The 25,507-nt window shown below is 47.2% G+C and overlaps 1 protein-coding gene across 3 annotated transcripts in view; it reads left to right on the top strand.

The window, feature by feature from the left end:
- SPIDR (scaffold protein involved in DNA repair) overlaps positions 1–25,507 on the top strand; it is a 2,204,159-nt gene that overhangs the window by 1,902,861 nt on the left and 275,791 nt on the right. For 2 of the 3 annotated variants that reach the window (XM_078687328.1, XM_078687326.1), the window contains exon 13: positions 24,647–24,790. The exons of the other annotated variant lie outside the window; for it this stretch is intronic. In XM_078687328.1, coding sequence (XP_078543454.1) covers positions 24,647–24,790 — 144 coding nt within the window. The remainder of the gene's footprint in view (positions 1–24,646; positions 24,791–25,507) is intronic. 3 annotated transcript variants of the gene reach the window in all.

Raw genomic sequence — 25,507 nt, 5'->3', positions numbered from 1 at the left:
GGGAGGGATTGCCAACGCTTAAGGTCGGATTTGGCTTTCGTGACCAGGGGTGTGAGGTTAAGAGCCCACTCCAGTTCGGGAAGCAAGATTATCCAGATCGCCAGATATTTAAATGATTGCCTCCGCAGGGGGATAGTAGACTGCTAATCAAAGCAGGCACTTGAGGGGTGGAGGGGAACCAAGGTGGACTTTGCTGGGTTGAGTTGTAGACCTGAGACAGTCTCAAAGGTCTGAAGCACCTCCTGACAGCGTGGGCCGGAGGTCTCCAGGTCGGCCAGGAAAAGCAGCACATCGTCCCCATAGAGGGCAATTTTGTCAATCTGATGGGGGTCCTAGGACCACCCTCGGATTTGGGGGTCACTGCGTATGAGGCATACCAGTGGTTCCATTGACAGCACGAATAAGAGCGGCGAAAGAGGGCATCTCTGACGGGTGCCTCTGCGGATGGGGAACGCTTCTGAGAAGGCGCCGTTGGTCAGGACCCTTGCCTTAGGACTCAAGTACAAGACTCGGATGAGACGTCGAAAGTGGGGGCCGAAGCCCATCGTGGCAAGAACGTCTTCCAAGTAGCCCCAGCCCACCGTATCAAAGGCCTTCTCAAAGTCTATTAGCAACAGGGCGAAGTATGGGGTGAGCAGGTGGCGATGGGCTGGGACAAGATGGAGGCGTCATATACAGTGCAGAGTGCCGCGAGCGGGCATAAAGCCACACTGGTCCGGGTGGATCAGTTCATGCAGCAGGGGGCGAAGATGCTGCGCCAATGCAGTAGCAAAGATTTTTATTTCAGTATTGAGGAGCGAGATCGGGCAGTAGTCCGCGCAGGAAAGGGAAGGTGGGTGAGTTTTCGAAAAGACCACTATAGTGGCTACATCAGTCTCTGGGGGATAGAGCCCATTTCTACCACATGTTGAAAGAGGTCGACCAGATGAGGGACTAATACGTCTCGATAAGTTGCGTAATATTCCTGTGGAAAACCATCGGGCCTGGCGTCTTCCCAGCGATGAGTAGGGAGATGGCGCCCTGGATCGCCTCTGGAGTAAAGGGAAGATCAAGGTCCGCCGAGCCGGACTGGGGTAAGCAAGGGGGATGGGCCCCGGTTCGATCCAGCAGGTCAGCTAGGGAGGCCCCCGGGGGCCGGGTGTAATAGAGCTGAGAATAGTAACCCGCGAAGACCTGGGCGTTATCTAACGAGGTACAGTGATGGGTATCAGCGGCGTCACGGATTTCAGGAAAAATTCTATTGACCCTGGTGTAGGAGACCAGGTTATGAAGCAGTTTACAGTTTTTGTTGCCCCAACCGTAAACACGGGCCACAGAGGAGCGCCAGAGCATCTTGGCCGAATACAGGGAGATCTCGCAGATCTCTTCGCGAAGCAGCGCAAGTTGTCTAGCTGAGTGGGCGTCCTCTGTGTCTCCCGAGGTCACCTCCAGCCCCATGGCCTGCACCTCGAGCTGAGTCAAGTGTGCGGTTTGTTCTACCCATTTTGCATGGACCATGCCTCTGGCCACTCCACATAGGGTGGCCTTGCCGGCTTCCCACAGCGTGCCTGACTCTTTCAAAGTCTTAAAGCTGAAAACATATTTGCTTTTTCTAAGCAAGGTACTTTGTGTTCTTCCTAGCAACTGTGTTTCCATGCTTCCAAACAGATACTATATTCATACAAAGACTGTACATCCTAAGAAAATCCAGAATTCAAGGACATTTTTGAAGAAGCAAATAAATAGTGAAGCTTATTTCTCGAGTGTACAGTCATAACAGCTTCCAAATTTATATATTCTCTGGGTAACATTGTCTTGTCTGTTATTGACATTATACAGAATGACATGTCCTCTTTGCAACATGAGCAATCACAGCTTAGGTCTATTATGCTACTAAGTTGAACCCTACAGACGCTGCGCCCTGGTCGTGTTCCATGGAAACACGTAAATACCACTGGTTTGTTTTTTACCATACAACTTAAAAAAAGAACAGATGTGACATACACTATGTTACACATGGAAAAGTTAGAAACATTGTTTTTTACTGTTGCGTGGGTACCATCAGCAGATTGGATAATACACAGTTGTATTTTCTCTGCCAGTTTCAAATTTTCACTTCAAATACTGCTTGCAACACTATTAAGACAGATATGAAGCGTTAGGAGAAGGGTTTGTACATGAGGCATGGATCCTACCTTTCATTTATCATTGTAGGAATGGTGCAGCTGAGGTTTTTGTTAGCGGTACAGACTGCGAGAATACTTTAGGCCATTCTCTAGTTTGCAGGGAGGTTACATTCCAAGGCGCATGTGATGTGTCCAAGGCAACATTTTTTTCATGTTATCTGAAAGGTTCCCTGGGTGCTGTGATTTGTCTGTCATTTTGATTGCTCTCTAATGGGAGTTATTTGATGCTAAATAGTCAAGGTTGCTGTGGGATGAAGCTGGGAATACCATATCTGGTGACGGTTTCTGTAGCCATGACCTGTTCTACACATGTGCTATTTCCGCCTGCCCGTACAGTTAGGGATTAGACAATTTGGCCTTTTGGATATTCAATTTCAAATGTGAATGTTGATGCTTTAAGCAGACTAAAAGCCTTATTGTTTCAGAAGGAAGTGGGCTTAATATCTGCATGAGAGATGTTTGGTCTTCAAGATGCAAGGTCTTCCTCTGAGATGCAGTAGCTACTTCGCACCAATCTCCCACACCATTTTAGGGAGCGCATGCACCACATTTTTAAATTTCCAATTCTGCAGGGGTAATGGGCTTTTTTAAAGCAACTGGCTTTGAGTTGGTTAGTACATTCCAGACGGTCTTCGGAGTTAATATATCTTTCATACACTCCGTGCTGGGAAGCATTTTTGGAGGATTAACGCTTGCCCTATTCCTAGTTGTTGAGGTACTGACTTTATTCCATTTGCTCCTCAAAGGGGGTTCTGCCATGCGGCCAAATGAGGATAGCACTACTACATGTGCTACTGTGTCGTGAGAGAATGATGTATTACCCCAGTATTGGAACTTTCATAGATTCCCATGCTTTTGTATCATTCCCCGTCGTCGGACTGGGAGTCTCGGTAATAAAAAATACCATAGTAGTAGGTACAAAAGAGAAAGGAAAGGCCTAGGCCTCATTCCCTTTTGTAGCATATCAGCCTCTTTTTTGTAAAAGAGACCAAACTCTAGGCAACAGCCAATCAGAAGAGCCTCACCCTTAGAACCTTCCTGAAGGAACCTCAGAGCCTCAGATTTTCTACCGCACGTTGTGCTAGGGAGTCTCCATTGAGCTCTGCTCTATTTTCAACTCTTTCTAAAACATTTCTACAGTTATTTCTTCAGGATTTTCTTCAGATTACTTCAGCAAACTCTCTCTTTCTTCAAGATGTCTGAGGTTGAGAAGAAGAAAGCCCTTTTCAAGCCCTGTTCCACCTGTGGGAAGAAAAGGCTTTTTTGTGGAGGATAAACACAAAGATTGCATCTACTACCTTTATCCAGATCACAAGGCAGAGGACTGTAAGATTTGCCGCACTCTCTCCACCAAGACCTTGCGAGATCGTGCTGGAAGACTTCTTACATGGTTGCAGAGGCAGAAGGAAAGGAAACATGGAGTTTCCAGTGATGAGGAAGAATCGGCGTCATCTGCTTCCTCCAGAAGGTCAGTGAAAAGGGGTAGAAGTTCCCCATCTTCCTCTGTGGGGCGCCCCTTAAAGGCTTCAAAGAAAACCCCCAGGGAATCTGATGGCCGGGGTTCAGGAAGTTCCCCTCACCACAGTGGGACTGACAAGGCAGAACTGGTTTCGCTCCTAAGGTGAGAAGACAGACCCAGCCTTCAAAAAACCCTGTTCACATTCTTCAGAGAGGAGTTCCAAGTCCTCTACGACGAAGACTTCGTCGACGGTGGCTCCGTCGACGACGAAAATGAAGCCCAAGATACAATTGGCCCCGTCGACGGGCTCATCGAACGGGAGCGTCGACGATGAAACCTGCGTCGTCGTCGAAGAACAGCTCGTCGACGGCAGGGTCGACGGAGAGTGTAACCAACGACATCGTCGACGAAGACGAAGACATCGTCGACGAAGAAACCATCATCGTCGACGGCAGATGGCGACGACGGCAGTGGCGTCGACGACGGCAGTGTCGTCTACGGCGGTATCGACGACGGTCATGTCGTCGACGAGTGCATCGACGACGACGACCATATCTACATCGACGGCGGGCTCGTCGTCGTCGAGGGCGTCGACGACGACATCTGTGATTCCTTTATCGTCGACGAGAATTTCTCCTGCGCCGACGGAACAACCAACGATACTGGCTGCGGAGAGACGGGTGACGATTTCTTTGACAAGAATCACGCCTGAGATGACGTCCCCGGGAAGGGTGTCTTCTTTGCCACCCACAGTGCTTTTTGACCAGGATGATTCTGAGGGAGACGTACAGGATAGTTTTGAATATGCCAATAGTCCATCTCAGCTTCTCATCAAGAGTCAGGACACGGATTCACAGGGGCATATGTAGAAGGCGGGGGGCGAATATCAACAGACGGCCCACTCTAGGAACTATGAGCCACAAGACATGGTTTCAGTTCCGACAACATTCCTGTATGACCTGCACAAGATGCTGCAGGACTACAAGTCGAAGGCTGACAGACCAATACCACGTAGGTCTGCTCCATCATCACCAGTGAAGAGCCAATCATCGGTGGTGCCTCCAATCCACCCGATACTGATTCCTCCTCAACCGCAGCGGCCAGTGCCTCAGGCTACGTCGGAGCCAACCGATGATCCGGATGGGGATCAAAACGATGATAATGATGTGTCATCAGAAGATCGTCACGACTCAGATCAGGACGGTGATGAATACAATGATTACATCATCCCGGATCCAGCTTCGCCTCATCAGGATTTAGGTGATTCTCCTCCCGCTGACATCGGCAGTTTTCATCAGCTGATGGAACGAGCAGCTGGAAGATTTGAATTGGTAATGCCAGCTCAAACGACGGACTGTTTCTTATAGGATTTTAAAGAAACTCACCGTAAAACTACGAGGTCGATTCCGATTGTGGATCATTTATGGGAGGAAGGTGTGAAAACAATGAAAAACCCAGCGACGGTGGTCCCTGTGCTACCGCGGATAGATAAGAAGTATAAGGCGCCAGAAGATGGACCTGCAGCGCTAACAGGGCATCCTAAGCCTGACTCTGTAATCTCGCAGGCGGCGCAAAGGAAGTCACGGAACCCTTCTGCTCCATTGACGGCCCCTCCTGACAAGGATGGGCGACGGCTGGATAACACGGGCAAGCAGTTCTCATCAATAGCTAGCCTTCTGATTCGCGCCGCCAATGCTTTGGCAATATTGGGACGATATGATCGCCAGTTATGGTGCGATGTAGCTCCATATTTGGAACAACTTCCACCGGAGTCAGGGCTAGAAGCGAAGAAGACTTTGCAAGAAGGTGAGGCAGTTTCTATGGAGATCATAGACTGTGCCATGGACATTGCCACAACGTCCTTTCGGGCTTTGGCAGGAGCGGCAGTGTTAAGACGCCAAGGATGGCTGAAGGCGACTTGGTTCAGACCAGAAATCCAAAACAAGGTCCTTGATCTGCCTTTTGATGGCGAGACCTCTTCGGTAAATTGATCGATGATACTCTTCAGGAGATCAAGAAAGATACGGAGACAGCTAAATCGCTGGGAACCCTCCAGTATCGCAAAACTCCGTTTCGAGGTGCGAGAGGCAGAGGAGGTGGTTACAGAGGTTCATACCAGCAGCAGCAGCAGCGTTATTCTTCGAACAGCTCTGGATACCAACCAAACCGCCAGTCATACCAGCAAAGACAAGGGCAATCTTCAGGTTACCCAAGACCTTACAACAAGGGCAAGCAGGCTGCCCGTGGACGGGACTCGTCCAAACGCCAATAGCGGCCTTCTGGCTCTGCCTACTGTTCCCTCCTCCAAGAGATCTTCAGTTGGAGGCAGGGTATCAAAATTCCTTCAGAACTGATCCCAAATTACATCGGACCGTTGGGTGCTCAACATCATAAGACGAGGACATACTCTGGAATTTATGGAAGTACCTCCACCCAGGCCCCCGGCAGTAATTCCATCAAAACATCTGCGTCTCTTAAGACTCGAAGCCCAACAAATGCTCCGCAAAGGGGCGATAGAGCCGGTCCCCTCCAACCAACAGGGCCAGGGATTCTATTCCATATTCTTCCTGGTAAGAAAGACGCTGGAAACATGGCGCCCCGTCCTGGACCTCAGGGAGCTAAATACCTATCTCATCTCCCTGTCCTTCCGGATGGTGTCCTTGCAGGACGTTTTCAAGATGGTCAGCCCGGGGGACTTCATGGCCACGCTCGATCTGGAGGATGCGTACTTTCATGTCCCGATTCACCCAGCACACAGAAGGTTCCTACGCTTCACAGTAGCCAAGAGCCATTTTCAATTCAGAGTTCTGCCGTTCGGCCTTCGCTCTGCCCCAAGGATTTTTACGAAGGTGCTGGCACCGGTGGCAGCATTTCTGCGAAAGAACCACTTCCAGGTCTTCCCTTACCTGGACGATTGGTTGCTAAAGGCCCCGACCAAAACATTGGCGCAGGACGCGGTGCAGGCTTGCACCAATCTGTTCCAAAATCTGGGTCTCACCTTGAACAGAGACAAATCCAGGCTGGTGCCCTCAAGAAGAGCACGGTTCCTAGGAGCAGTGTTGGATTCAAGGCTCTCGAGGGCATTTCCTACTCGAGAAAGGATACTGAAACTACGACTATTGGCACAAAGCCTTCGAAGAAAAAGGTGTCTTTCTGTACGCAGCTACAAGTCGCTGCTAGGGGTGATGTCATCATGTATTCCCCTGATTCCACACTGCAGATTGAGGATGCGTCCCCTGCAGGAACAACTAGACCTCCAGTGGCAGCAAGTCCACGGATCGTTCGACGACAAAGTGATTGTCACTCGAGAGATGAAAGAGGCAGTACTTTGGTGGTCGCATCAAGACAATTTATGCCAAGGTCTATCCTTCGCAAGCGTTCCATCACCTCACATACTGACGACGGATGCGTCATTGGAGGGATGGGGAGCAGTGATGCGGGATCTGCAGATCAGCGGCCATTGGTCTCCGCGCGACCAAAAGCTACACATCAACTTGTTGGAGCTGAGAGCGATCAGGCTAGCGCTTCAAGCCTTTCTTCCGCGTCTCCAGGGTTCACAGGTGCTAGTCAGGACGGACAACACCACGGCTATGCATTATGTGAACAAGGAAGGAGGTACGAGGTCACTTCCCTTGTCGCGAGAGGCTCAACAGATTCTGGAATGGACAATCCTTCACGGAATTTCTCTAAAGGCGGAACACTTACCAGGGGCGCTAAACAAGGGCGCCGACAGACTGAGCAGACTCACTTCTGTCAGTCACAGGTTCTGGATCGGCTCTTTCAAACATGGGGCACACCAGAGGTGGACCTATTTGCGACGCCAACCAACAAGAAGTGCCGAGCCTACGCCAGCAGGTTCCACCATCAAAGCTCGTTGGGCAATGCCCTATCAATACCCTGGACGGGGGGTTTTCTTTATGCGTTTCCACCAATTCCCCTGATTCCACGCCTCATCAGGAAAATGAAGACGGAGCCATGCAAGCTGATCCTTATATCCCCGGCATGGCCGAGACAGTTTTGGTACACCGAACTCCATCTGCTATCGTTAGTTCCTCCAAGAGGTCTGGAGGCTGTTCCGGATCTCCTGACAATGTCCGAAGGTCAGGTTTGGCACCCGGATCCAAGGTCATTACACCTGACGGCATGGCTCCTGACCAGCGAGAATACATGAATGTCCCTCTTTCCAAGGAGATCAAGGACATCCTTTCCCAGGCAAGGGCGCCTTCTACAAACAGGACATACAGACTTAAATGGAAAAGGTTCTGTATTTGGTGCAAACAAGAAAAGGTTGATCCGTTCACCTCAAAACCTCATCAACTCCTGCCTTACCTACTCTCGCTAGCTAAGTCTAATCTGTCCCATTCTACAATCAAGGTCCACTTGGCGGCAATTTCGAGATTCAGAAGATCTGATTCTGGTCCTTCGCTATGGTCCTCAAGAATTGTCAAGCAATTCCTCAAGGGCCTGTTCAGGGTCTATCCGCCAGTGAGATCTCCTCCTCCGACGTGGCATTTGAACTTAGTCCTGGCTCAACTGATGAAGGGTCCTTTTGAGCCGATTCACCGCTCAGACCTGAAATTCTTGTCATGGAAGCTAGCTTTGCTCTTGGCCCTCACTTCCGCGAGGCGAGTGGGGGAGTTGCAGGCCCTTACTGTCCAAGAACCGTTTTTGCAGTTCAAAAAGAACACAGTCATTTTGCGGACGAACCCCAGGTTCATTCCTAAAGTTCCTACAGACTTTCACCTAAATGAGCCAGTGATTCTAAAGACATTTTTCCGAACCCAGTCACTCCAGCGGAAAAAACATTACACACTCTGAATTTACAACGATGTCTCAAATTCTACATTGACCGGACCAAGGACTTTCGAAAGTCTACGCAGTTGTTCATTGCCTTCGGCGGTCCGAATAGAGGTCTTCCTCTGTCCAAACAGGGGATCTCGAGATGGATTTCAAGTGCTATTCTGCATTGCCACAAGATAGCAGGAAAACCTCTGGTGGGCAGGATCCATGCTCACTCAACGAGATCAGTGGCATCTTCTACAGCCCTCTTTGCGGGTGTGCATATCAAGGACATTTGCAGGGCTGCTACCTGGAGCAGCGTGCACACGTTCACTAAGCATTACTGCTTAGAGTCATTGCAGCAGGATGACGCAGCAGTGGGCCAGGCTGTCCTGAGAAACCTCTTCAAGTGATTGGTGAGCTTTCCTTTCTATCCCACCTTCCATGGGTAACACATTTTGTTCTTTCATTTCTAATGTTATGATGTACTTATTTACAAAATGTGTTTATGATGGTTTACTGCTTGCTATTCTGATACAAAAGCATGGGGATCTATGAAAGTTCCAATACTGGGGTAAGAAAACAAGTTACTTACCTGTAACTTTGGTTCCCCAGTATTGGTAACTTTCATAGATTCCCATGCGCCCACCCACCTCCCCGGGGAAAGCTCAGCCTTCAGCAAGTAGGGTGTCTAGCACACAACGGCTACGAAAATCTGAGGCTCTGAGGTTCCTTCAGGAAGGTTCTAAGGGTGAGGCTCTTCTGATTGGCTGTTGCCTAGAGTTTGGTCTCTTTTACAAAAAGAGACTGATATGCTACAAAAGGGAATGAGGCCTAGGCCTTTCCTTTCTCTTTTGTACCTACTACTATGGTATTTTTTATTACCGAGACTCCCAGTCCGACGACGGGGAATGATACAAAAGCATGGGAATCTATGAAAGTTACCAATACTGGGGAACCAAAGTTACAGGTAAGTAACTTGTTTTCATCTGTTGATGCACCCTTGCTTTAAGAACTGAATGACAACTGGATATTTGCTTGGGGATGCAACAAGTCCGATCTACGGAAACTGCGCTGCTGGATGGTCCCCTAACGATTCACTTGTACAGATGCCCTGAGTGATTGTTGTTACTTCAAAAAGCATATTATGAGCCATCCTGGGATGACTCAGCGCCTGATGACTTGGTGGTTGGATTGGAACATGTTTGTTCCTTGGGGCTGATGAGAGGGGTGGCAACGGAGCAATCATCTGTGGAAGCTGGGAACAGCAAGGTATCGTCTACTCCTCTGAACATTTAAGCAAACTGGCAGTTTTGAGCAGTGGAGATTTTTTTAATTTGGTTGTGGTTTTATTTGCTAAATTGCTTATAGAACAAACCCTTATTACTCATCTTTTTTCTATTGCATTTCTATTACAATTTGTCTCTCTTAATGCTTTTGTTTATTGAAGAAGCACAATAGTTTTTATGATTGTAGGTTTTAATAGAAATCTATATTTTTAGCAGAGGTTTTAGAAAGCTTTTAAGTCACCTCACTCCCAAGGAGTGGGTGTTATGTGGTCACATTCGGCCCAGGCAGGAACACCACCATTTTTCATGTTCACATTCAAAGTTGACATCTTTTCTTGAATGTTTACATTTGACATACATTTGCTTGCATGAATAATGTTCCCTGAAAAAACATTGCTTACATTACACATCTTCGTAAGCATATTATCAGAGACTTGAACAATCTTATTGTTTGTTTGTGTTCACTCGCGACAGCTTTGTCAGGATAGAATCAATAATGACAGCCTAACTGGGACATTGGCATGGCAACATGGACAACATGTATTATATAATCAGCATCACTCCTTTGTTTAGTTAGAGGAGCATTTTGCTGACACTGTAGAGGTCCCATGCCGGAATTCCAGCCCAGCTGAATCCTGTTTACCTCCTGAGAAGGATGGTGCCCAGCTCTACCCCAAGACAGGCTCCCAGATGAAACATAGCCAATGGGAACTAGTGACTTAGATGACCCTATGAGGATTCTGGCAGATTCATCAACCCTAGGCACACTTGGATAGGGAGAGCTAGGCAGGAGCACAAATATAATTGTACCTATATGAAAGCATATAATCTGTTCTGCAGCAAAATGGTTGAATTGTTCATTTTTTTTTACCATTCTTGTGATGCTGATTACTCTGTTTTGTTTCCTTCTATTGATTATTGCAGCACATGTATTTTATCACAAAATATGTATTGCTTCAATAAATATTGAAATTACAATTCTAGTATTTCTTGTGTCTACCTTTGGGCATGCATGAGTTACCAAACAAAGGGGTTCTAGATCTGTTTCCACAATTTCCTTGGGGAGTCAGGGTTTTCATGTTCTGAGTTTGCACATACCACCTGTTACCTTGCTTGGTTAGGGGTACAAATGGTGCAATGTGAGCTAGCCAGGTCTCAGGCTAACATATCCTGATGTTGTGTTCGGACTCAGTCTTGTGTAGTTTTGACGTTTATGTTGTCCAACAAACACACAATTTTACTGAGAAAGTATGAGCTGTACGACAGTAGGGCTTGGGGGTTTTCCATGAGAAAAATGTCTTTCCTCCATGGAAAAAAAATGTGTATAAGTTAATTTGCATTTGCCTTCCAGATTTTCGTATGAGCATGTATACCGTTTTTATTTAGTGACGCCTTTGAGAAATGGTATTTAATGCTTTTTAAAGATGTCTATAAAAACTCCAAGATAAATTAGTACACCTACATAAAAATGTCTTCAAGTTGCAAATCTTTTTTTTTTCTTCTAAGAGAGGTTTCACAGATACAGGTGAAGGAGAGCGCATTATATTGTTTAGTGGGAGCTCGCCCCACGCCCCAAGCCGTTAAAACCCAAACTGCGATTTGTGGATCTTGCCCTCCTCTTAGCGTTCAGGAAGATTACGATGCAGTGGAAGTCCCCAAGAGCGCCCAGGGTAGAGGCATGGCGGGCGGAGGTGGTGAGATGGGGCAGAGCAGAATGGGTTGCCCTTAGAAAAGAGGAGGAAGGCGGGAGGCGGAAAACCCCCATGGCACAGGATTGGGAGGTCATGCTACTGGAGTTAGATAGTCTGGACCAGCCACTGTCCCAGGACGACTGAGCGCACTACACCCTGAGGGAAGACAGCTGAGTATACTGGACATTGGGACAGAACGGATGTGGTTAGATAGGCTTATATTGTCTGTTCCGGAAGGAGAGTGGTCCACACCGGGGAGCTAAGGCTGAACAGTTAGGAGACTATAGACACCTGGGTAGGATGGGTGGGGGAGGGATAGTTGGGGAGGGTGAGGGTGGGTATGGGACATGTCCTGGCAATAACAGAGGACCCTGATATTGTGCATAAATCTGTACGGAAATGACCTAGTTATTGAGATTTTGCCCTCCATTTGCGGACTGGGAGTAAATTAAAAAGCGTGATGTATTGCATGTTTGCTGCCTAATAATGTATGCTTATGCGATTAATATACATTCAGAAATAAAGTTTTGAAAAAAAAAAGTTGCAAATATTTTTTGATACATTTTGCAAACCTGCACCAATCTTGCTTGCATTCATTTGAAACTGGAAGCTGCAGGTGATACGTATTCTTTACAAAGTAATTTTGATAATCGAGAGTTGCGGTCCTGCAAACTCCTTCTATTAGTCCTGATTGATGAATTATGGTTTTCCTAGTCACTGGCTAAACTGTTCAGGTTTGAGCAGAAACTGGTTTATTGTTTGAGCAGTGTCTTTCCAAGAGCCGCAAGTATTTGTTTTAAAAATTCTTGATAATGAAATGTGCAACATAAAGCCGGCCTCAATTTTGATCCCTGCACAGATGACAAATATAACCTTGATAGACCTATTTTTAACACCCATATTGGCTCTGCATTGATTCAGTTTTTCGGTTAGACCGGGGAATGGGGAGGGGGCAGTTGGAATTTTAGGCCCTGACATGGGGGGGCAAAGATTACACCTTTATCTCTCATATGCATGTGTTTGCATATTTTCAAGCTGCACTCCCGAAGCATATGAAAAAGTCACAAATTATACGATTTTGTAAATATATGCATGTAATTAATTTTGGAACACTGTTAGTCATGCATGTTAGGTTGTAGCTCATGTTTTTTCTTAGAGCTTGCAAACTAGAGGCTTTGTTTTATGGAATCACCTGTACAGTTTCTAACATTTGGAAACATACATGTCTTGCCTTAGCTGTAGACATACGGTGTTACTTCTGTGTTAGCTGATAGCCACTGAGTTTGTGCTACTGAAGAGTAGAGCCTACTTGCCCAGTGGAAAAAATATACCTGAAGGTTTTTTGCTCTTGTGCACAAACAAGCACTGCCTCCTGAATATCAGCCATTCTTTTGGAGAAACATTGTAAGTTACTTTGTGACATTTACCTTTAGTGCAGTACAGCAACATATGTGGCCATTAATACCTTTAAAGAAAGTACCTACCTGAAACAGAATGCATTGTCCAACTGATTTGAGAAGGCATTGATTTGTGGTCTCGGTGCAGGCGCTTTGCCTACATAGCTGTCATGGCCTCAGAGGGCATCACACAATGAGTCACACTCTCCTTTTTCACAAATCTTATACAATAAGCTTGTCTGCGGAGTTCCCTAGGACTTCTCTCTCAACGCAACCCTGTTCACTGTATACTTGGCACCTCCTGCCTGCATCATTAGAACCCATGGCATCAACATTGCTTTATACACTGATGACACTCATCTCATTCTTTCCCTCACCGACACTACCACCACCACCAGGACCAATTTCACCCCCTGCTTGTCGAACGTGGCCAACGGGTTGCAAGAAAACTGCCTCATGCTCAACACAGACAAAACAGAAATCCTGATCTTCAGTAATAAGAGCTCCCCCCAGGACTCATGGTGACCACCCAACAAGGGGCCCCTGCCCATCCCCCAAAGACCACAGCAAAAACGTCTGCATCATTCTTGGTGACAAACTTTTGATGAACAGGTTAACACTGTGATCACATTCCTGCTGCCATATCCTTAGAATGCTTTGCAATATCTTCAAATGGCTCCCTGTGTACACAAGATGCACGATCACCCAGTCCTTTATCACCAGCAGACTCGATTACGACAATGCACTCTACATTGGCATCACCCAAAAACTCGTGCAAAGACTCCAGACCATTCAAAGCACCGCCGCCAGACTCATTCTAGATGTCTAAAAGCGCCCACATCACTCTATACCTCAATCAACTACACTGGCTGCTCATCCAGAAATGTTGCAAATTTAAACTGCTCATCTATGCCTACAAAGCCCTCCACAACCATGGACCAGCGTACCTCAATGACTGACTCCAACTCTACCAACCCTCCAGACAGCTACTCTCCACCTTGTTCTCCCTCACACGAATCCCACACATCTGCAGAAGCAAGACAGGAAGGCGCACTTTCTCCTTCATTGCCGCCAAAAACTAGAACGAACTCCTTCTAGACATAAGAACTACAACTCCACTCCTCAAAGTCTGCAAGAAATTGAAGGCCAGGCTGTTCAATTAGGGGTGACAAATGCAAAAACAACAATTGATGGACGGAATGTTGCACAATGTCAAAACATTCACCCCCAGTCACAGATCTGGGTTTAATCCATCGTTATTTTGCTCACCACACCACCCCAGTTCAGACATGGCCATATGCAAATCAGTCTTGACCCTGTGCCTCATGGGAACAGTCCAGCCCGAACTGCCAAGCCATGTCTTCCCTGGACCGGAATCAAGCATCCTAGGACCTGTTTCTGGCTATCAGCCATCATCAGCCAAGATAGCTTGATTCCAGTGGTATGGAGAGCAGTGTTGCTCACTGATTAGAGCGGCGGACCCTGATGCAGAGGTCTGGCCCGGGACCAGGGTTAAATTCCCGACGCGGCAGGGTCCTGAGCCCAAAAATGTCCACGGACTCGATAATTCTCGCCTATGTGCCTATTCTAATCATGGGGTCCCACGCTGCAACTCTGGGCAATAGTTGCTTAATCTCCACTACGGCGGCCCACCCGCTGCGGGATGCCTGGCTTTCACCCTGGGGATACCCAGTAGGGGTTATCTCACAGGGAAAAACCAGGACGGGTTCCCAAGGCAAGCGCCTTGATGCCTTCGGGTGATACGTGCGCTATATAAGTCGCAATACATTTACATTTACATTTACACGGGACTCACGTCTGAGCATACCCGTCCCACTCGGGGTGACAAATGCAAAAACAACAATTGATGGACGGAATGTTGCACAATGGCAAAACATTCACCCCCAATCACAGATCTTGGTTTAATCCATCGTCATTTTGCTCACCACACCACCCCAGTTCAGACATGGCCATATGCAAATCAGTCTTGACCCTGTGCCTCATGGGAACAGTCCAGCCCGAACTGCCAAGCCATGTCTTCCCTGGACCAGAATCAAGCATCCTAGGACCGGTTTCTGGTTCAATTAGGAGCACCGCAGGGCCTCCGCTCCTGCTCCAGCACTTTGATACCTTCACAGGAGATAAGCTGCACCGTACAAATTCTATATAACATAACACATGAATTTGATGTTTCACTATTCCAGTGTGCTTAGTAATTTATTGTTATGCAACACCCTATGGGGATTGGCTGTGCATTGCTAGTATAACAAAGCAGATGGTCGCCTGCGTCAGTGGTTTTGGTATTTTTAATATCAACCAGTAGTTATGAGGAGATTTCTCATCATGTTGTGGGGATTGGTTGACCCAGCTTGTGAGAGTAGCAGTTGACTAGACTTGGGATAATGTTAAGCAAAAGATGCAGTTGCATCTTTATGTTCTTTGGTCCTCAGTAGCATTCTCAGAAATTATGTCACTCCTGAATTGGACTTCAGCAGTTCTGTGGTGGAATATCAGGCATCAGGTCGCTTCGCCATTGGCCCAAAAGTTCTTTTTTATTAGATGGGAAGTTTACATTATCTTCTCCTTATCCAGTATTTGGGTGTCTTTCATAGATTCACATGCCTGAATCATTCTCCGTCGTCGAGACGGGAGCCTCCGGTATATAAAAAAGTAATGTCCTATAGACATACATAGAAAAGAATAGGCCTAAGGATCTCACCTTAGTGACCTATCCACGTCCTTTTGCAGGAAGGACCAAACAGAGCAGGCCCAAGGGTCCCACCTTGGTGGCCTATCTGAGTCCTTTTGTAAAAAAGGACCAAATAAAGAAAACCAACCAATCAGCTACTACCTCCTTCTAGAACCTTCCTGCCAGGAGCCCAAGTCTCTCAGATTTTCTACCGCACGTTGTGCTAGGGAGTCTCCACCTGAGTTCTCCTCAGGAAACTACTTCTTTCTTCAAAAAACAACTTTATTCAACTTCTATAACTATGTCTGATAGCCAGAAAAAAGGTCTGTTTAGGGCCTGTTCTTCCTGCAGCAAGAAAAGACTTCATGTGGAGGATAAACATGAAACTTGTCTATATTGTCTCCACCCTCACCATCAAGCCAAGGACTGCAAGATATGTAGGACCTTCTCGAACAAGACCCTCAAGGACCGAGAAGGACGCCTACTACTCTGGCTCAACAGACTCAAGACCAAGACAGATGACTTGGTGTCGGAAGGTGAGAGTGTTTCTGGAACTTCACATTTTTCCTTGAAGAGGCCAAGGGTTACTTCCCCTAGCCCCTCAGACACCCCTCCTATGAAGACTTCCAAAAAGTCCTCAGAGGGCAAGACCTCAGTGTCTGACAAGGAACTTCCTGTCACCAGGAAGCAGCCGCTGGTCCCGACGACGATGACAGCGTTGATGGTTTATTCAGCGCCAAAAACTGTCTCGACGTCGACGACGACAGTGTCAACGACGACTGCATCGTCGGCTACCTCCTCGACGACGAGGACGACGCCTTCATCGTCGGCGAGTAGACCTACGCCATCGACCATCCCGGTCACTCCATCGATGACGAAGATATTACCGTCGACGACGAGACCGTCGTCGAAGACATCAACGACGATGGCGTCGACGAAAACCACACCGTCGAAGAAGCTTTCCTCGTCGACGAGGAGCACTCCGTCGACGACAGGAAAACCGTCGACGACGGGTAAACCGTCGACGGTGGAGAAATTGCCGTCGGCGAAAACGGCGTCGACGAAGACACCGTCGACAGAGACACCGCCGACGACGGGTAAATTACCGTCGGCGAAGGCGCCTAACATGGCACCGTCGACTCAAGCGTCGACTACCACAGGGCCATGGAAAGAGTCTGCACTTTTATCACATGCCATGGATGCCTTTCCACCTCAAGTTAGCCATGTCACAGTCAGGATCACAAAAAAGCCAATTACGCCAGTCCTGACGTCGCCCAGTAAGGTGCAACAGGTACCTCCAGCCTGTATATTGCAAGGTCAGGAGTCAGATGAGGACTCATATACACAAGCAACTAGTCCATCAGACTTGGTGCTTAAGTGTCAAACCACAGACGAGGAGCCGGAGGAGGAGGACCATGTAGAAGAATCGGTCCACACTCAAATTCAGACACAGGTTACTCCAATGGTGTGTCTCCCAGCATCCATCGTCTCGGATCTCCAGTTCCTAATAAAGGATTATAAAGAAAGGTTTCCGGAGAAACCCACTACACCTGCACTTCCAGCTACACAGGTGCCAGCTCCTTTGTCTCGCCATAAACCATCGCCACTGGTGCTTGAGAAAGTACAGGTGCCGATACAAGACGTTCTCTCATCTGACGAAGAGGAGAGAGAACAGGAAGAGGGTGAAGTCCATGACGACGAGTCAGACCCGGATGCAGACCAGGACTATGTGGCACATTCTCCGGCCTCTCCAGAACCACAGTCTTCGGAATCACCACCCGCAGACATCGGTGGATTCCACAATCTCAAAGAGCGGGCTGCCAAGAGATTCCATATGTCTATGGAAACACAGGAGACTGAATGCTTCCTTTACGATTTCAAGGAGCCCACTAAGAAGTCAACAAGATCAATCCCAATCATTGACTTTATCTGGAAACAAGGCAAGCAACTCATGCAAACACCAGCTTCTATACAAGTGGTAGTGCCCAGACTGGATAAAAAATACAAGGCAACATCATCGGCGCCAGCATGCCTCACAGGTCCCCCCAAGGCAGATTCTGTAGTGACTCAAGCGGCACAGAAAAACTCGCGAAATCCAGCATCGCCTCTGTCGATGCCACCTGACAAGGAAGGCAGGAAACTGGATGCGGTTGGCAAACGCTTCACTACCACGTCGGCCATGACTGTGAAAGTGGCGAATTCAATTGCACTTCTGGGCCGTTACAATCGCCAACTCTGGGCAGACATTGCACCCTATCTTTCTAATCTGCCAGAAGATCTCAGAGAGGAGGCTTATTCGCTCCTCTTAGAAGGCCAAACATCTGCCTCCGAACTCATCGACTGCGCGATTGACGCCGCCATGACTGGTTTCCGGCAACTGGCAGGTGCTGCAGTACTAAGACGACAGGGTTGGCTCAAGGCCACCTCCTTCCGCCAGGAAGTGCAAACAAGAATCCTAGATATGCCTTATGATGGCCAGCAACTCTTTGGTGAACAAATTGACGCGGCCCTCACCACTATTAAAAAGGACACGGACACTGCCAAGGCTCTTGGTACTCTACAATTCCGGACCCAGTCCTTCCGTGGCAGCAGAGGAAGGGGACAACCTTCATATAGAGGTTCCTACCAGAATAGGTCTTCCTATTCGTACTCACAAAGCAAACCGCAATTCCAACAGCGGCAAAACCAACAGGGGCGCCAGACTTCCTACGGCAAGTCGAACTACAGAGGAAAAAACCAAAAACGACCTGCTGGCAACCGCCAATGACCCGTTCCAATGGCTAGCCCATCCACCATTGCATTCTTTACAACTTGGAGGAAAACTCACATACTTCCTAAAAAATTGGCAAAACATAACAACGGATCGGTGGGTACTCCAACTCATTCAATTTGGACATTCCCTAGAATTTGTCTCAATTCCCCCAACGACACCACCTTGCAAACGATCCCACAGGCACCTACGGTTGCTTCTTCTGGAAGTAGCTTCCATGTTAAAAAAGGGAGCGATAGAGAGAGTTCCACAGGCCCACAAGGGGAAAGGATTCTACTCTCACTTCTTCCTAATCCACAAAAAAGGAAAAAAGTGGCGGCCAATCCTGGACCTCAGGGCACTCAACGTGTTCCTAAAGAAACAATAGTTCCGTATGGTAACTCTACAGGAAATCCTGGGTCTCCTGGAGGAACGGGACTACATGACGTCCTTAGACCTTCAGGACGCCTACTACCATATTCCTATCCTCAAAGAAGTTCCTCAGGTTTGCGGTAGCAGGACAACACTACCAATTTCGTGTCCTTCCATTCGGCCTCAAATCTGCCCCATGGATATTTACCAAATGCCTCTCCCCTGTGGCAGCCTTCCTCCGTCAACAAGGCCACCAGGTGTTCCCATACCTGGACGACTGGTTGGTAAAAGCGCCGTCAGCGACCGCCGCAGCCTCATCCTCCAGCGCCTGTCTGGATATTTTCCACCGACTAGGCTTGACCCTCAACCGCGAAAAGTCGACACTGGAACCCACCAAAGTCATCACGTTCCTTGGAGCGACTCTGGACACGGAACGCGTCAGAGCTTTCCCCACCTAGGAGAGAAAGGTCAAACTCATCTCCCTGGCCAAGTCAGTGGCTTCACGGAAGACTCTACCGGTCCGCACCTTCAAGTCACTCCTCGGCATGATGTCTTCATGCATAATGCTCATTCCCCACTGCCGCCTCAAAATGCGCCCCCTCCAAGAGGAACTAACAAAGCAATGGACACAAGCTACGGGATCTTTCGGGGACCGCATACGCGTCACTCGACCCATGGTCAACCACTTACAATGGTGGAGATCGCTCAAACATCTGTCACGGGGACTGCCGTTCCTGCTCCCAGCAGAACCACACGTAATAACAACGGACGCATCCCTGGAAGGGTGGGGAGCGGTACTCCAAGAACTCCAGATCAACGGCAAGTGGACGACACAGGAAACCAAGCTCCATATCAATCTACTGGAGTTAAAAGCGGTCTTCCTGGCTCTCCAGGCGTTCCTACCACGCATTCGAAACTCCCCAGTGCTCGTCAGGACGGACAACACCACGACGATGCACTACCTGAACAAACAGGGGGGAACGCGTTCGATCTCATTATCTCGAGAATCGCAAAGGGTCTGGAACTGGCTTCTGGAACATGGAATAACGCGGAGTACGTCCCGGGCAAGGACAACGTCTTGGCGGACGCCCTGAGCAGAGAGAGGTCTCCTTCCCACGAATGGGAACTAGACACGGAGGTGCTGGAGCATATCTTCGCGGAGTGGGGCACCCCGCGAATAGACCTCTTTGCCACCAGAGAGAACGCCAAATGCCCAAGCTTCGCAAGCAGGCATCACCACTCAGGAACCCTCGGGAATGCATTTTCCATCGCATGGCGCAACGTATTTGCGTATGCCTTTCCGCCATTCCAACTGATACCCAGGGTTCTCAGGAAGATGAAGTCAGAGCCCTGCACTCTGATCCTAATTGCTCCATCCTGGCCGAGGCAGCACTGGTTCACGGAACTTCATCGCCTCTCTGCCCGGCCCCCTCTTCGCCTGCAGCATTTTCCGGCCCTGCTCACGATGTCCCAAGGACAGGTCCTCCACCCGAATCTGAGCTCTCTGAAGTTGTCAGCCTGGCTCCTGAATACCGCGAATTCAGCCACCTGAACATCCCGCAAGAATGCAGAGACGTCCTTGCGAAAGCTAGGGCCGACAGCACTAATAAAACCTACTCACTAAAATGGAAGCGATTCTGTTCCTGGTGTGTGACTAATGGCTAGCACCCCTTCCACACCACTCCACAGCAGCTGCTGCCATACTTATTGCATCTTGCGCAATCAGGCCGTGCACATGCATCCATCAAAGTGCATCTAGCGGCGATTTCCAGGTTCACAAGGACTGCTACGGGCCCATCTCTGTGGGCGGACAGACTTATAAAACAATTCCTAAAAGGCCTATTCAGGTCCTTTCCACGACCAAGTCCAATTCCTCCATCGTGGCATCTCAATGTGGTACTTCATCAGTTAATGAAGCATCCCTTCGAACCCATCCATAAGGCGGAAATCAAATTCCTCTCCTGGAAATCGGCCCTCCTCCTGGCGTTAACCTCTGCCAGAAGGGTCAGTGAGTTGCAGGCTCTCTCCATCCAAGATCCCTTTCTGCAATTCAGGGAAGACAGAGTCATTCTGCGGACTAACCCTCGGTTCATTCCAAAAGTCCCCTCGGACTTCCACCTTAACGAACCAGTGGTGCTTAGATCATTCTTCCCAAATCCTACCACTGCAGCCGAGAGAACACTGCATTCACTGGATCTGAAGAGATGTCTTAAATTCTACATCGACAAGACACGACACTTCCGAAAGTCATCCCAACTCTTTATTGCCTTTAGTCGACCACGGAAAGGTATGCCCCTGACAAAACAGAGTATTTCAAGGTGGATTTCTTCTGCGATCACCTTTTGTCACGACAAGGCCGGACGGCCTTTAGACTCACGAGTCAAAGCTCATTCGACAAGAGCCATGTCCACGTCTGCGGCGCTGTTCGCTGGAGTGCCGGTATTGGACATCTGCAGAGCGGCGACCTGGAAGTCCCCGCACACCTTCACCAGGCACTCCTGCCTGGATACTGAGCTGATGAAGGATGCAGCAGTGGGCCGAGCAGTGCTTCGCCATCTATTCCAGTGAGGTGAGCCTTCCTACATCCCTCCATCCTTTACTGATATGCACATTCTTTTCCTAATATTTACATGCCAATGCATTTTGGTGGTTAGCAGTCGCATGATATGTATTATCTACAGACTCATATCTGATGTTCCATCACAAATGTGCATAATGTATTGCTCGCTACTCTGATTCAGGCATGTGAATCTATGAAAGACACCCAAATACTGGATAAGAAATGTGTTACTTACCTGTAACTGCAGTTATCCAGTATTAGTGTCTTTCATAGATTCACATGCACCCTCCCGCCTCCCCTGGCAGGGCTCACCTATCTCTCTAACGAGTTTACGCCTAACTAGCTTGGTGCGTACGAAAATCTGAGAGACTTGGGCTCCTGGCAGGAAGGTTCTAGAAGGAGGTAGTAGCTGATTGGTTGGTTTTCTTTATTTGGTCCTTTTTTACAAAAGGACTCAGATAGGCCACCAAGGTGGGACCCTTGGGCCTGCTCTGTTTGGTCCTTCCTGCAAAAGGACGTGGATAGGTCACTAAGGTGAGATCCTTAGGCCTATTCTTTTCTATGTATGTCTATAGGACATTACTTTTTTATATACCGGACGCTCCCGTCTCGACGACGGGGAATGTATCAGGCATGTGAATATATGAAAGACACTAATACTGGATAACTGCAGTTACAGGTAAGTAACGCATTTCTTCTTCTTCTTGTCCATTTCAGTTCCTCCTCTTTCACAGAGCGTTATACGTTCCCCGATCTTGCTCGTACCAGGCTCCTCGGGGACTGCTGTCCTGTATTGGCAAACATGAAGACATTGTGAGATGATATTTTAACTTGCAGCCTGGGGCAACTGCAAAGTGTCTGCAACAGAGGATTTTATTGGGCAGTGTGGCTGAGGCCTGAGAATGTAGTCAAAGATCGCTGTTTTGCCTCTATTCATGGGAATTTTGTCAAAATCTCAAGAATATTATTCAGGGGTGAATACTATTTCTAAAATAGTTAAAGAAAAAGTAAGTCTATTCATAGACAGCAAGAGGAATACTATTCAGGTTCCATCTATGTGTAAATCATCTTTAATTTATGGGATGGGAGGTACATCCTTGTCTGTAGCAATGTGTAGTACAGCCCCTGCTGCAACTGTACATGGCACCACATTGTAAGACATTGCTGCTTTTGCTTCCTTTGGGACCCAGTGGATCAGACTATGGACCTGAGCAACAACCTTGTGTACGAAGTTGCTAAGTGGACACTTCTTGTGGGACGCAAACAGCAAAATCATGTTACATGGAGTTGGCAATGCTGGTACATGAAGAGACCTTTTCAGAGACATAACTTTAAAAGGTTGAGTTCCTTGGGATGGTAGAGCAGTGTTGAAGCAGTAGACACCATACAAATTGTACAGTAGTGACCGTACCGGAATTGCATCAGACCAAAACTGAGACCTAAAGAGGAGAAAGCACAGTAGTTAGCATTTGCCAAGAGATGGGTTTAAAAAAATGTGTTATGGCCCAAAAGGTGAGGAATAGGCAGCTGTGACGTAGGGTAAATGATGTGGTATAATGCAGCATCAAATTACCAGAAATTCCCTGAATTTGTGAATGAAATACTAGCTTGTGGCAAATAATGCTAATGTATCTGCTGTTTCTAATGCAGGTGAGTGAAAACTAAAATAATTATTATAGAATTGCCGATTGTATCAATTGAAAATGTAAATACTCTAAGCTCTCGAGGAGTCATAAAATAGGCCTTATGAAATCTGTATTTGAGTCTAAATTAAATTTGTAGTTACACGTGATATTTGTATTGCTTATAAAAATTGGTACATACCAAAAAATAATATTTTAGTCAGGAATACAGACCTATCGCGACTCTTGATTTAACACTGCTGATTTGGTGCAGGTTAAATTGACCTGTCTGTTTCTTTTTAAACGCCCCCCCCCCCCCCCCACCCCATATCTGCTTGTACTTTAGCCTGCCGCCTCCCTAGCCGACACCAGTCGTTCACTAGGGTAGTTAACCCTTAATGGTCTGGTCTTAACCTCCTTTCCCATTCAGTATTCCTTACTTCACTCGCTTGTGTCGCTTGTTTACTGTTCCCGTTTTCTGCTTGCCTCCATACCCAAGTTCCTGCCAATTATGCCCCATCTTGGCTCGTCACAGCGTCACACCCCTGTCGTCATTCTTTGCTGTGCTTTTCTTCTCAGTGCCAAATGTTATTTATGCAAATGCAAGATGAAGCGCCATAATTAAATCAATAAGTGCTCTGCACTGACTTTAAAAGGTCACAGGTAATGTTGAGCTTTAAGCCTTATTCATTTGCTACCATTTCATGGTCTTTCCTTTTCAGGAATGACTACAGACCTTATGTCATCAGATCTTCAAAGAAGTACAATAAGACGACCAGTGAGAGATTGGAATTTGGGCCAGCACCGTAGTTTGCCGCTGAGACGGGGACAGGGAGCCTGTGCATGTTCCTCACCAGGGTGTGTATTGCAGCCTGGTGGGGAACATGTAAAGTGCACATGACTGGTTTGGGCGGTCCAAGAGGGTCGGCCAAACAGTCATGAGCACTTAGGGAGTGCATACCACTCCGCCCCTTGCTCTGGCCAGCCCAGCCCTACCTCTGACAATAGGAAAAATAAAATGTTAGCGTTACGTTATTATCATTTTATATTTCCTATTGACCTGTGAGGCGCCTTTGTGGAGGAGCCGCCACTGATTCTGTCTATCAATGGCATAGTATTTTGTGGATGGTTACATTATCCCATTCATGTAAAATTTAGAGTTTGGTGATGGAGCATCAAATAGTTATTTTATGACCCTCCATGATCAACATGACGTGTAGCTTGTAATTGAGAGCTGCTGTTTATTATCTTGGTTATTTATTTAGCTGACATTACATTTATATTGCTGATTTGTGGCTTTTTGAATGTCTTAGCCTGTCATAAAGGTTACTAGTTGTTCTTGCTTATTTGTTATACTTCATGAAAATATGTTGTTGGATATACAGTTTTTTTGTGCACAAATTAAAACATGCATGCACTGGATTTAAAAAAAAATACAATTAAAAAGTGATCCATTGTCAAGAGTATTTATTATGCAGTATTTTGCTGTGTATGTCTTCCAAGTTCACCACTAACAAAGCAAACATCGTCTTCTGTTTCCTTTTCGTAACATTCTTTTTTGAGGGTACAGTTTAACTCTGCTAATGCAGCAAAGATGCTCTACGTCAAGGTCCATGTTGCTGCAGCCCAAAATATTGCATTATCATTATTATTATTATCTTACAAGGAATGCTGAGGACGACGCAGAGTCACCAAATGTTTACCAAACACTTCCTCTAACAAAAATAAACACACATTGGCTTTGCTATGACTTATCATCCATGGATTTTAAATGTCAGTGCATGAAAAAAGAAAGATGGCTGCTCTGTGTTTATTAACTGCTTATCGTTATTTTCGGATTCACTTCGCTGTCTTCATTTGATTTTGTCCAACAGATGAAAGCCAATCTTCCCCCTCCAAGTTTCTGTTACATACTTTCTGCTCATCCAGACCAGGCACGAGTGGACATCCCTGAGGATTCTGAGATCTGTAATTTCTACTCTCCCCCAGTCCTACGCAGTCTAAGGGAGATTCTCCAGGTAATGTTTTTGTCTCTCTGAGTACTTGCGGGTGTTCTCTCTCTCATCCTTATCCTCTTCATCGCTATCCTCCTGTAAAAACACTACATCTGTGTGGATGGTCTGGACCTTGGACTCCATCACTGGTGCCTTTGGCCTGAGCGTATGCGACTGCGCATTAGAATGATTGATTGATATTTCATTATTTTATATATTTTTTAGGTATTTGATAAATAGCTGAACTATCTTCCAAGATCACCTTTACAGACCACCGTGTTTATTGTAGCAGGAGCATCTCAAACATGAGGCTCTGTCCAAGCACAGTATGTCTGAGGTGGCTGGTTGGAAATAAGACTATAAAACGTTTCCAGTAGGTAAAGAATTCTCTTGTATTGTTTTTATGGCATTATTGATTTTCCATTCAAATTATTTTTTATAGAAAACCGCGTTCCATGTCCAGCAATACATACTTGGTCAGATCATGTATTAGCAAACAGGCATTCTGTAACCATTATCATTACATCCTTTAGCCTTACAATTTCCTGCTGTCCCCTATCCTCTTCGTGTAGGCCTACTTCCTCTGGACTCCACGACATCCTGGTATTGGGAGACTTCATAATTTTAACTCCAGTTACCCCAGATCTTCCCATGATTCCGAGGGTTTCTTCTCTCTGCACAGACTTATTTCTCTAGAATCCTATTTCTATCCATTCCCCTCAACCTTCCTGCTGTGGTTGG

This window comes from Lissotriton helveticus, chromosome 4_1, assembly GCF_964261635.1.
Source record: "Lissotriton helveticus chromosome 4_1, aLisHel1.1, whole genome shotgun sequence".
Classification (NCBI taxonomy): Eukaryota; Metazoa; Chordata; class Amphibia; order Caudata; family Salamandridae; genus Lissotriton; species Lissotriton helveticus.
This window is presented reverse-complemented; position numbering and strand designations above follow the sequence as displayed.